General features: G+C 34.4%; 1 protein-coding gene across 3 annotated transcripts in view; it reads right to left on the bottom strand.

The window, feature by feature from the left end:
• LRRK2 (leucine rich repeat kinase 2) overlaps positions 1–12,724 on the bottom strand; it is a 137,334-nt gene that overhangs the window by 63,359 nt on the left and 61,251 nt on the right. For all 3 annotated transcript variants that reach the window (XM_023256946.2, XM_045061649.1, XM_045061648.1), the window contains 8 exons: positions 11,749–11,867; positions 11,226–11,295; positions 10,497–10,714; positions 7,748–7,998; positions 7,312–7,460; positions 4,273–4,366; positions 1,514–1,700; positions 15–196 (listed from right to left, as the gene is read on the bottom strand). In XM_023256946.2, the coding sequence (XP_023112714.1) occupies positions 15–196; positions 1,514–1,700; positions 4,273–4,366; positions 7,312–7,460; positions 7,748–7,998; positions 10,497–10,714; positions 11,226–11,295; positions 11,749–11,867 (1,270 nt within the window). The remainder of the gene's footprint in view (positions 1–14; positions 197–1,513; positions 1,701–4,272; positions 4,367–7,311; positions 7,461–7,747; positions 7,999–10,496; positions 10,715–11,225; positions 11,296–11,748; positions 11,868–12,724) is intronic.

Raw genomic sequence — 12,724 nt, 5'->3', positions numbered from 1 at the left:
TAAAATTATCTAACCTTATGATGTCTTTGGCTTTACATCCTATATGTTTAAAATCAAAATTAAGACGTAGTTCATCCAAAGGAAGATCCCATATTTTGCTTAATTTCCCCATTTCATTAGGAAAGGATCTCAGTTCCAGATTGTAACTGACATCAAAGGAGGTCAGGTTTTCAAGACAGCCAATCTCAGGAGGAATCTTAATGAGATAAAAAAAAAAAAGGGCAAATCTTGTTGGTAGGAAGGAAGAAATGTGTGTTGCCAAGAAACAAGGTGCTTACTAGGAAATGAGAAAGGCTCAGAGAGCCTATCTGCAACTTGAATAATCTCTCAGCAGAATGTGTCATAGTTGTCAATACAAATATATGCAAGTATAAATGACTTACCCAAAACAATATATATCACTTATTTATAATCTTTAAAGACCCATTCTCCCTTGGTAAACATCTCCTCCTCACAACACTGAAAGTAAAGAAGTTTTTTATATTTATCTAAATCCAGTCATCTGTGACTTCAGTCTGTTCCTTTACACTATGTTCTTCAGTAAAACTATAAAGATCTAGTTATAAACTTACATACAACATAATGTTCTAAAAATATAACTAAATGTTTACACTTTAGGTAGTATCCTGGTAGGAGGTCTTTTTATTTTTTCCTCTTCCAAATTGTTAAGCAGTGTGCATTACTTTTACAACAGAAAACATTGATATGCTGACAAAATAAAAAAAAAAAGTAGCAAAAAATATTCACAGTTTCTTTTTTTTTATTTTTTTTTAATGTTTATTTTTGAGAGAGAGACAGAGTGTGAGCAGGAGAGGGGCAGAGAGAGAGGGAGACACAGAATCTGAAGCAAGCTCCAGGCTCTGAGCTTTCAGCACAGAGCCCGATGCAGGGCTTGAACTCATGAACCGTGAGATAATGACCTGGACTGAAGTCGAACACTTGACTGAGCCACCCAGGTGCCCCCACAGTTTTTCTGAACTCAATTCTTTTTGGCTTTCATATACAAAAAAACTCGAAGTTGGCAAAAATATATATTTTTTTCTTGGCTGAATGGAAAAATCAGTTTTAGATTTACAACAGAGGCAATGGAGTGAAGCAAAGAAGGCTGACCCACTGGGGTAAAGGGCAGCATGATGGAGGCATGCACAAGTTTAAGAAAATAGGAAAGTCAGCTGAAAAACACATACTGCGTATGGCTCAGCAACAACTTGGGAAATATAGAGTATCTGTGAGTCTGTGATGAGATCAGAGATTTAGCGAAAAATAAAACAGAGCATTACACATATTCATAATTATATATATCCATATAATTCTTCAAAACTAGAACACAAAGTGATTTTTAAGAAAGTTAACCTACGCTAATATGCCCATTTACTTCATGGTAGGATGGGATGTTATTCAAAGATAAGAAATATCAAACAGATTTCAAAATGGCCAATCCGTGATGTTTTCAAATCACAAAAGCACATTATTAAATCGGCAATCGTTTTAAACAAATAGGATGACCTCTTACCTCTTTCAGTTTATTATGAGCAAGATGCAGTTTCTCTACTCTTGACCACACATGTGCTTTTTCGCTCAAGTCCAAGACGCTGATCTGATTAAAACTGAACAAGAGTTCCCTTAAGTTCAAAGATTTCCAGTGTGCAGGACTCGGTAGATATTGAATATCATTGCTGCTCATATCTAAGGACCGTAAGCTAGAACAATACAATGTCAACATAAAAGCCAAATGAGTGCTTCCACAACACGTGAGATAATATCACAAGCAATTTTCACCAGAGAAACAACTTTAAAACTAACATTATTTACATTTAAGTATGCATGTGTTCTTGTGTGTTCATAGAGACATATATGGGCTAGAAAAAAGTATGTCTCACTAGGAACAACATTTAAATGAATAAGGACCATTAAAAACAAAACTGAAGCATAATTTCCTTACTTCAGAACCATGAAAATGTCAATCTTAGAATGAAAGAGCAAGTGTTTACCAATGTTTATGATGCATGAGAAATCATAATTAACAAAGGCAAAAATGGTCATTTCTATACAAGATTTATGAATATGCCTTCTATACAAGGGTTACAAATATGTAGCTCCCCGCTTCTCTTTTCAATTTCCCTCGTTACTGGGAGGATTCTTCAGAGGTTATGCCCTGGAGCTAATTAATAACATGCAGGGGCATAACCTTTTAACAGCTTGTCTCAGTATGATAAATATCTCAACACAACATGATGTCTTGCATGCGGTAGGCCCAATGCAAATTGGTTGCTTTCATGCAGGAATACACTCCCCAAAGTTTGCAGGAAACGACAGAAAAACACATGTCACATATAAGCGTACATGTGTAGGAAGAATACACAGTCAGTGATGGTGATATATTTGACCATGTAAAGGTTGCCTGGACTTTTGCAGTTATATACTGACCCCTTTCATGCAGCATATCTGAACCATGATGAATTGGTTCTACCTAAGCTCACGCAGTCGTACAACCATCTACACCAAGATTCAGGTCTACACGTTTTTGCTCTCATTTTACAATTATCCTGGATTCTGCCCTAACTATCTCATAAAGATGTGTGAAAATAAGAAAATTAATTGGACTGTTTTAGAGAAAAGATGTGAATATCTAACAAACCATACAACTTAGATAAAGCCAAGAATCACCAGACTGTTCAAAAGCAATCCTTTTTAGCCTCAATGGGAACTTAAGCTGGCCAACTGCATATTCTTTTGTTTCACAGAAAATTGTTTTAAAGAAATATATACAAAATGCTAGAAATGTATATCTGGAGATGTTGTCTAAAAGTATAGAGTAATTAAGGACCAAATAATATTTTTAGTTATTTGGGAAGAAACCTTGATGGTAATATATCTACTAACTTTCATAAATATTTGACTTTCAAACACATTTTCAGGAACATATTATGGTTTTTTTATTTTTATTTTTTAATGTTTATTTATTTTTGAGAGAGAGAGAGACAGAGCATGAGTGGTGGAGGGGCAGAGAGAGAGGGAGACACAGATCTGAAACAGCCTCCAGGTTCTGAGCTGTCAGCACAGAGCTTAACGCGGGGCTTGAACTCACAAACCATGAGATCATGACCAGAGCCAAAGTCAGACGCTCAACTGATTGAGCCACCCAGGCACCCCAGGAACATATTATGTTTAAAATATAAGACCACCTGTATTCTAGAGGTGCCTGTATACATGAGTTAAGACTAGAAGGTTGAGCCGCCAGAGTTTAAGAATTGTGACTTTAGGCAAGTTACTTCATCTCTTTAATAAAATCATATTCTCATTATAAAGTGGAGATAATAACAGCACCTATTTCCAGTTTTATTAGGACAATTAAAGGCAGCATCCACCATTGAGCACTTAAAACAGTGTCTAACACATTCTAAAGCCAGATTGAAATTAATTATTATATGTCTGTTTGACATCTTCTATGGCTAGATTATAACTAAGCATTATTTGACTATACATACATACATACATATATATATATATATATATATATATATATTTGTATATATATATATATTTGCACATATACACTTATGGATTTGGTTTATAATATATACAACACAGTTATAATGGTACTTAAGATAACATAGGAAGCTTTCATTTTTTTAATGAAACTAACTAGAAACATCCCAAATACCTAGAGCTATATAAATTGTCCTAATCCTCACCAAAAATGTCTTCGCCAAACATTTCCTTGCCTCCACAGTCTGGATGAGATCCTCCCCGAGGTACCCTTGTATAACCCTCAACTTTTCCTCACAGCATGTAGCTTAGTTATTGAATGCCTGTCTTCTGAACCTAATTACTTATTCCCTGAGGACAGAGACTGGGTTTGCTTTGCTCATTAGTGAGGGAACCACTCTTTCTCCAGTTTTTACTCAAACATAAGTATAATTTCAAAGTTAATAATATCTTAGTAGCATATCAACCTCTGAGAGCAAGCAAAATTTCAAAGTTAAAGTGATAGCCACTATAACCTCAATTGTTTGTAATGGTGCAAACATTAATTAACATTAAATTGTTTCAAAACAATAGCACCCTGATATAAAAGTTAAAGAACACAAATAGCAACTTGGGTGTTTTGCCTAGTAAAAAACAAACATTCATAGATTTAAGAACATTAAACTGAATAGCTTTAGAAATCAATTATGAATTATAAATCAATTGATATGCCTAAATCAAAACCATGTTTCTGAGGGCTTTGTTCCAGCTCATGTGGTTTTAAAATTAAAATAGCAAACTTACTGTGGAAGATTTAAAATTGCTTCAGGAACACATGTAAATCTGTTTTGGGACAATTTTAGGCTTGTCAGAGAAGAAGGCAAAAAAGGCACAGCAGCTAAAAGAAAATAAAAGTGAGATAAGGGACATTTTAATCATTTTAACTAGATTTCCATTAGATTTGACAGTAAGAACAGCTACCAAGGACCTGTCACTTAATTCAATTTCCATTTTCATGCTGACTTTTAAAATAAGGTAATATCCTTACTCCTAACACTGAACATTAAATTAATACACCATCCTTATAAGAATATTTTCATCTGAAATCTAAACAATTATCTGAACACAAATCTCTGCCCAACATCTGTACAGAGTAAAAATTATTAGAATATTCATTCCAAATTATGTGATATTATGTGTACATAAATTATAAATTAATTCATATTACTCTTAAGTAAACATAACAAAACACTTTGAAAACTAATACACAATACAACGTAAAGATAAAAATTCTTTACAGTGCCACCTAATAAAGAGTGTTCTATGCAACAACAGTGGATGTTACTTAATAAAAGTATTCTTTGATCATATGATCGATCTTAAGAGATTGGGGAAACATTTAAGTAAAATAAGGTGAAATATCTCAGCGTCCTCAATATTCTCATATATTTTATCAACTTCCAAAAAGGAAATACAGTATGAAGTATAATAAATAAAACTCTGTGGACACAATTTTGGAAAATGAGCAAATCATTCAGCCTATTTTTTATCTGTAAAATAGTGCAGCTACACTAGATGAATTCTGAGATTCTTCAGATATCTAAAGCTCTATGGTTCTATGCAAGTGGCTTGAGAAATTACTTCTTAGCATTTTCAATGGGTTATATTTTCTCTAGTAAAATCTTCAAGAGTCAAAGTGTTCCAAAACACTGCTCGAAGCTGTTTTCCTGAGAGGCTGAAAAGGAACATGCTATTATTTTTTACCTATATCTGAAAAGTATTTGTGGCAAAATAAATGATTCTCCTCTTAAGAATTAAGAGGTTCAGATGCTGTATGGAAAAGACACTCAAAGTCAAAGGACTGAAACTATATTTCACGTGGGATTATTTGTAATGGTTAGTGGTTCTGCTCAGATATCACCTTCCTAGGGCATCTTTCCAAATGAAAGACCCTAAAACTACACAGTTGTTGTAGTGCAAAGCAAACAGATTTTTGAACTTGGTTATATTCAAGTTTCCACTACAACTAGTTAATTCATTCTACACCTCTATGTCACACAAAAATCTCAGTCGATCAGAGATCATACCTATCCTACCCTATAGGATTTTTATGAGATTCAGCTGAGATGACATATGAATCAAGCCTCAGGTTTCTTGGGATGCTCTTCTTTCCAGATCCAACTTAAGTGTCAGAGACACAGAAACCTTTCCCTGTCTCCACAGTCTGGATATGAGCCTCCACTCCCCACCGAGGTACCCCAGTAGCATCCTCAACTTTTCCTCACAACACTTAGCTTAGTTACTGAATGCCTGTCTTCTGAACCTAACTACTTATTCCCTAAGGACAGAGACTGGGTTTTCTTTGCTCATTAGAGAGGGAACCACTCTATCCCCCATTTTCATGTCCATAGTAGGAAAATGGGCAGTATTCAAGAGGCCTAGAAGAAGGGAGAAAGGAAGAAAATATTATACAAATTTACATAGCTTTTATCATTACTAGCTTCTGAAAGTTCCAACAAAATAAAATATTTTAGGATATGTCAAATTGTAGTCTGCTTTTAAGCAGTATTAAAAAGTATTTTACAGAGTCAGTCAGTATACATGGATGGGAAGGTGCACGTGGCCTCCTTTTATCTTCTTGAGGAAGATAAAATATGGGGAGTCCCCATATATTTCCATAAAAGTATTTTGTCCCTTAATACTAGAATGTTCAGATAGACTACTGAACTTATGTTCAGATAAACATAATTCCCTGCTATCTCACATGCTAAGAGAAAATGGAGTATTCCCCAACTTTTAATAAAAGTGATGATCATATTCTGTATTACTAGAATATCTTGTAGTATCAGAGCAAGTGCTCAATGAATACACATTAATCTTACTAATTTGAAAACTGTTAACTGATTAATTTTATTTCCAAAAGAAATAATAACAGTAACTATATTTATAATCCAAAAAATTGAGTAAACCTCTGTTGGGCACTCAGTATTCTGGCTTCAACCAGTTCATGCAGCCATATGCATTTTTAGTTTTCCAGACTAAAATGAACCACAGTATAAAGGACTATCTGGGAGTCCAAGGAAATGTCATTTTAGTCTATGACAACAGCAATCTGCTGTAATTTTTTAAATTGAAAATTTTTTCAGTATTAAAAATTTTTATGTTTTAGAATTTAAAAATAAACTAGTTTTTAGGGTAGCTTCAGGTGTACAGAAGAATTGAGCAGAAAGTACAAAGAGTTCCCTTAAAGCCCTTCTCTCTTCACCATCACTCCCCCTCCCCACACACACACATTTTCATTCTTATGACTAATAACTTGCATGGCTTGGTGTATTTGTTATAATTGGTAAGCCAATATTAATACATTATTATTAACTAAAAGTCATCATTTACAATAAAGTTCACTCTTCATGTTGTATGTCCTCTAGGACAAATGTATGATGACACGTACCCACTTTACAGCGTCACACAGAATAGTTTCACTGTCCTAAAAATCCCACTCACCTCCTCATTCCTCTCTCCCTCCCTCCAAACTCCTGACCATCACTGGTTATTTTACTGTCCCCACAGTTCTGTCTTACCCAAAATGTCATATAGTTGGAATCATATAGCATGTAGCCTCTTCAGATTGGCTTCTTTCATGCAGCAATATGCGTTTAAGTTTCTTCCACGTTTTCATGGCTTGAAAACTCGTTTTTTTTAATCACTGACCTGTTAACTTTGTATCTGAAATTCCCCCATTACATTTAAATTGAAATGCCACCTTTATATCCCCACCTGAAATGTCCATGTATGACTCATCCTCTAATACTGGTTAAAAGGAGATTCCCACAGGATACTTACCAAGATAATTCATTCGGGCACTGAAACTCTCCACTTTAGGACACGCCTCAAGGAAATCTTCTGATAGGGATGTAATGTGGTTTTTACTAAGGTTTAAAATTTTCAGTTCCTTCAGGCTTAAGTGGGAACATATTCCTGATATTTTATTTCTAGTTATAAGAAACAAAATGAGGATTAAATTGCATAAATTCATATGCTTTGAAGAAAAAAATCAAAACAATTTGCCTTCAAAGAATAGCATCAAAGCAGACTAAGTTTTAAATTAGTTGTAAAAATTTAAGTCAACTGATAGAAACTATAATATTAATTCCCTCAGTCTCTTCTCATATTATGGTTTAAAACCCATTACTATAGAAATAATGTCAGCATAATTTGTCATTCTTATGAAACTTCAATGTAAGGCAACCCTTTTGTATTTAATGAGCCCCTTTCTTACCCTTCTAAAATGAGCTGTTCCAATTTCTCTACCACATCACCAAGGTTCTCAGGAAAAGAAGACAGCTGATTATATGACAAGTTAAACTGCTTCAAGGTTGGGCACTTCACTGCAGGATCCAAAACTACTGAGGGGTTGATGTCGTTTCGAGAGATATCAAGGTTGGCAATACAATTCATTTTCAACAAGTAAGAGGGAAATGATGTAAATTTATTACTGTGCAAGTCCAAATGTGTCAAACACTTCAGGGTCTGGAAAGACAATATTTTAAAATTCTCTAACCATCTGAAAACCATCTGAAAAAGTTCAAATTAGCTAATATTTCTGCCTTCCATACCGCTGGTAACTAGAACCATTAAGAATTTTCCAAAAACCTGAAAACACAATCCATAAGAGAGCCTCAGTGTAATGACTAATCCAACCATCCCTGCTATTAAATGGGTAAAAACCAGGAAAACATAACAGGTAACTGTCAAAAGCAATTCAGAAAAACAGGGTTAAGAGCTTATTTCAGTTTTGTTTTGTTTTTGCAAATTATTCCCGCAAAGAGTGAAATGGAAGCAGAATAAGCCTCAACAAATATTTGAATTAATTAATGAATAAACAGTATGACATAATCCTGGGAATACATTTTTAAATACTAGCTTTTAGAAACTGTTATACATTTTAATATAAATATGACTTAACCAAAAAAGTAGTCATTGTATACAGGTTTCATTTTAGGACTTCCTCTTTTTTATAAAACTTTTTGTTTCAAATCTCTATTTTCCATTTTTAAGCACTTTCTAATTTTACCATGACAATAAGAAACTTTCCATTTATATGTCAATGTTTTAAATCGTTGGTATGGATTGTCGCCAAAGGGCTACAATATAAAAAATAATCTCTTCTCTCTGCTCTTCGTTATATACCAATATATTTATCCTCACAGAAATCTAGAGTTTGACATGATTATAAAGCTTATATTAATGGATCTTTGCCCCAGAAGTTGTTTCAAAATATCTGTCACTGTTTCAGATCCTACCAGATTATTCAAAAAAATGTATTTTTACATTATTCATTCCCAAATTTTAACCAGGAAATTTTTTGGCATAGACACCTACAAGCGGTGATTTTATTTTTTTATTTATTTTATTTTTTTTAACGTTTACTTATTTTTGAGACAGAGAGAGACAGAGCATGAACGGGGGAGGGGCAGAGAGAGAGGGAGACACAGAATCGGAAGCAGGCTCCAGGCTCTGAGCCATCAGCCCAGAGCCCGACGCGGGGCTCGAACTCACGGACCGCGAGATCGTGACCTGAGCTGAAGTCGGACGCTTAACTGACTGCGCCACCCAGGCGCCCCTCAAGCGGTGATTTTAAAAACTGCCATCTATTGGTGCCAATTTAAAATTTCCTTAAGAGATTCTGAGCTGGTCTGGTCTTTAAATACCCTGATGTTTTTCAACCTGTCATGCTCTTTTCAAATCCTCTTTTTTTTTTAGCTAAGCTATATTCTAGTCCTATTTTACTTACTCTGTAACTAATACTTATTGAAGGTGTACCAAGTGTCAGTCATTAATTCCTTCATGAATTAATTCAATAATCATCTATTAAGGCTCTACTTTATGGAAGACATTATGAGGCGCTGAGAACAGACATGAACAAGCCTGAAACAGTTCCTGTTCTCAGGAAGTTGACAATTTAGTGAAGAGAATATACCTTAGATCAAAATTTGTAAGTGAATGAGCACTGTGGGAAAAACATGGATGCCAAGGAAATGTAAATCGGGTGTGTAGCCAACCTGGTCTGGAGGGATGAAGAGGAGAAGAAAAGAAAAGGGTAAGGACCCTTGTGACTTGGTGGATTTAGACTGGCGAAGAGGGGGAGAAGGAGAGAGTGAACACATTTCAGACATGGGTTGCAAGAAGACTGTCCTCCCTTTCTCCAAATACACACACTGTAAAGGAAAGACACCACTTAAATATACTTAAAAAATGCAACGTTAATGTTGCTTTAAAAAGTCTCAAAATTATCGTAAGCTTTATAGGTGAGAAAAGGGAAGAAAAATAGTTTTTTCATCAAACTTTGCAGTTCAGTCTAAGAATTCAGTTTAATAATTTAAATATTTTATTAAGATTATTTTAATTCATCAGTGTATCTTTGGCTCTTGTCTACAGTACATAAAAATGATGAACAAAGTCAATATTCAGAGGACTATTCTATTGGCAGATCATTTAATACTTTAATTTTTGAAAATAGGAACTCTGAGCAAAAAGAATCAACTTTTAAGCCTCATATAATTTTAAAACTCAATAAATGCCTTACGGATAGTTTAGCTGAGCCTCTGTATTTCTGCAGGTAAGGAAATGAAAGCTTGGAGCAGACAAAGTAACACTTATTGTTAAACAGCTGGTAGCTAAGCCAGAGCCAGTGCCACTAAACCAGGTGTAACAGTCTACCTACTTTAAACAGTTTAAGTTGTCTTCTAGAAGTAAATAACTGAAGGTATAGCCTTGATACATCCTACCATGTACACATGTATCATCAGGACAGAACCTAGCATTCCTTTTCATCAGGTCCCCATCCTCAAAGATGTTCTTGAACACCACATAGACTGATACTAATGTGACAACTACAAGAAAGGGGGAATTACTATCCAATGAAGCAGAAGCAGATCCTTCTTTGTAAAGATTTAACCATGCAAATTAGATCAAACTGCAAAAGTTCTTCAAATATCCTGAGAGTTATAAGGATAAATTAAATTTACTTCACACAGTTGTTGTGGAAAGTTCGTGAGTCCATTCTGGTGAAGCTCCAGCTTTTCAAGATGCTCCAAATGACCACTTATACAGCATTTCTGGCTTAGGGCATCAATGTCTCTTAGTTCATTTGCTGAGAGGTCTAATGATGTAATATATTCTCTCTCAGAAGCCAGGGAAGAAATGCTGTCTGAATGCCTCATATGGGATTGAAGTTTTGATGACCCTTTTGTCAAAAACAAACAAACAAACAATGGAAACATAAGCAAGTAATTTAAGTTCACTTGGTAAATATTTACTGATCACCTACTCCTGTAAGGATCCCTTCAAGGCACTGGAGATTCAGGAGAAAACAAACTACAGAGCTTACATTCCAGTGGCAGAGGTGGAAAATAAATAATACATATTTAATCAAATGGTATAAGTAGTGTAAAAAAAAAAAAAACAATAGACCTGCAGAAAGAGATGAAGAGTTGCATTGGTGACGGTACTATTTACATGTCAGGAAAGTAGTACAAAGGATAAGAGTCAGTCCTACATAGAATCGTAAAAGGTAAAGTTTTAAATCTATAACTGTATTTCATTTTTCTACAGTGTGTGATATCATTAGGTACACAGAATTTGAAGGTTATGTACGATGAAATTAACACCCAAAAAAATTGAACAGAGGAAATTTAACAAAGAACTGTATTCTCCTCAAAATATCTATTTATTTACGATTATTGTCAAATACTTACTGAGTGAGTCATCTGAAGACAATATTTTTCTTTTTCGCCTCAGTAAATCTTCATGATCGAAAATGGGTCCCTATTAAACAAATAGACATTTATAATAAAATCACTATCATTTCTTGCAGCGAAGAGAACAGTTTCCTATCTGGTTTCCTTAAGGATCACTGTAAGACTTCCAGCAAAAGTACTCAGAGGACCAAGCCACACCATAAGACAGAGAGACCTAGCCTGGGCTCCATAGATACGGAGCTCTGAAAAAAAAAAAAAAAAAAGATAAATCATTTTGAAGTGTACTTAGTACACATATGGTCCCAAAAGCTCAAGAAATGTACATTTAAAATGGTTTATATGTATATGTATATATGTGTGTGTGTATATATATATATATATATATATATTCTGTATATAAAGTTTTCAAATATTAGGGAATTGCTGTACCAGTAGCTCCTAGCTTTGACACATAATTTCAGTTATCAAGAGAATACCAATAACAAAACACACAACATAATCACAATTAATCATAACTTACCAATGAGTTGGAATGTCTCTGCAAATTTGGTGAGCAACGCTGTAAGGCACGATCTCGGTAAAATTCTCCCACACTAATTGAATTGGATTTTCTTTTCACAAGAAATGAGCCTTCACTTCCTATTTTTAAATGATAAAATAAAGGCAAATAAGAAATGCTGACTCAATCATAAGATGCTAGTATCATAGTACAATCATAAAAGATAACACATATATTCATTGATGGAAATTTCCCAATTCCCACTGTAACAGTTTTACAATGGAAATAATAAACTATGTTGGCTTTTCATTTTCAAAATTCAGCTACATTTCTCTTCATCCATAAATATTTACTGAATGGCTATCTTAGACCAGATACTGAATAAGTGCAGAATAAAGATAAGCAGGAAAAACAATCCATGCCTCATCTGAGTTCATAGTACAGTAGGAAAAGCCAACTAAAAAAATAGTTACTGCTATAATAAGTACATGTGTGTACAGGAAGCAAAGAAAGTTTACACAAAAATCTGATCAATGTTATTCTTCTTGGTTTCTTTGAATTGCTTTTAGCAAATTTTCAAATTTTATTTAAATATTGGGATCACACTAAATTATTTAATATTCAGCAATCTTGACAACATCTCTATTTAAATTTCATATTATATGGTTTCATTTATCAAATGACGTTAAAGTAAAATAATGAGTTTAGTTGTCAATATTCTGCTGAGATAGAGGAGAGGAGCACACTTCTCTTTTAAAAAATTTTATTTACGGACACCTGGGTGACTCAGTCGGTTAAGTGTCTGACTTCAGCTCAGGTCATGATCTCACTGTGGGTTTGAGCCCCACATCTGGCTCTGTGCTGATAGCTCAGAGCCTGGAGCCTGCCTCAGAGTCTGTGTCTCCCTCTCTCTCTGTCTCTGTCTCTCTCTCTCTCTCTCTCTCTCTCTCTCTCTCTCTCTTTCAAAAATAAATACACACTAAAAAGATGTTTTTAA

Source organism: Felis catus, chromosome B4, assembly GCF_018350175.1.
Source record: "Felis catus isolate Fca126 chromosome B4, F.catus_Fca126_mat1.0, whole genome shotgun sequence".
NCBI classification, from domain to species: Eukaryota; Metazoa; Chordata; class Mammalia; order Carnivora; family Felidae; genus Felis; species Felis catus.
This window is presented reverse-complemented; position numbering and strand designations above follow the sequence as displayed.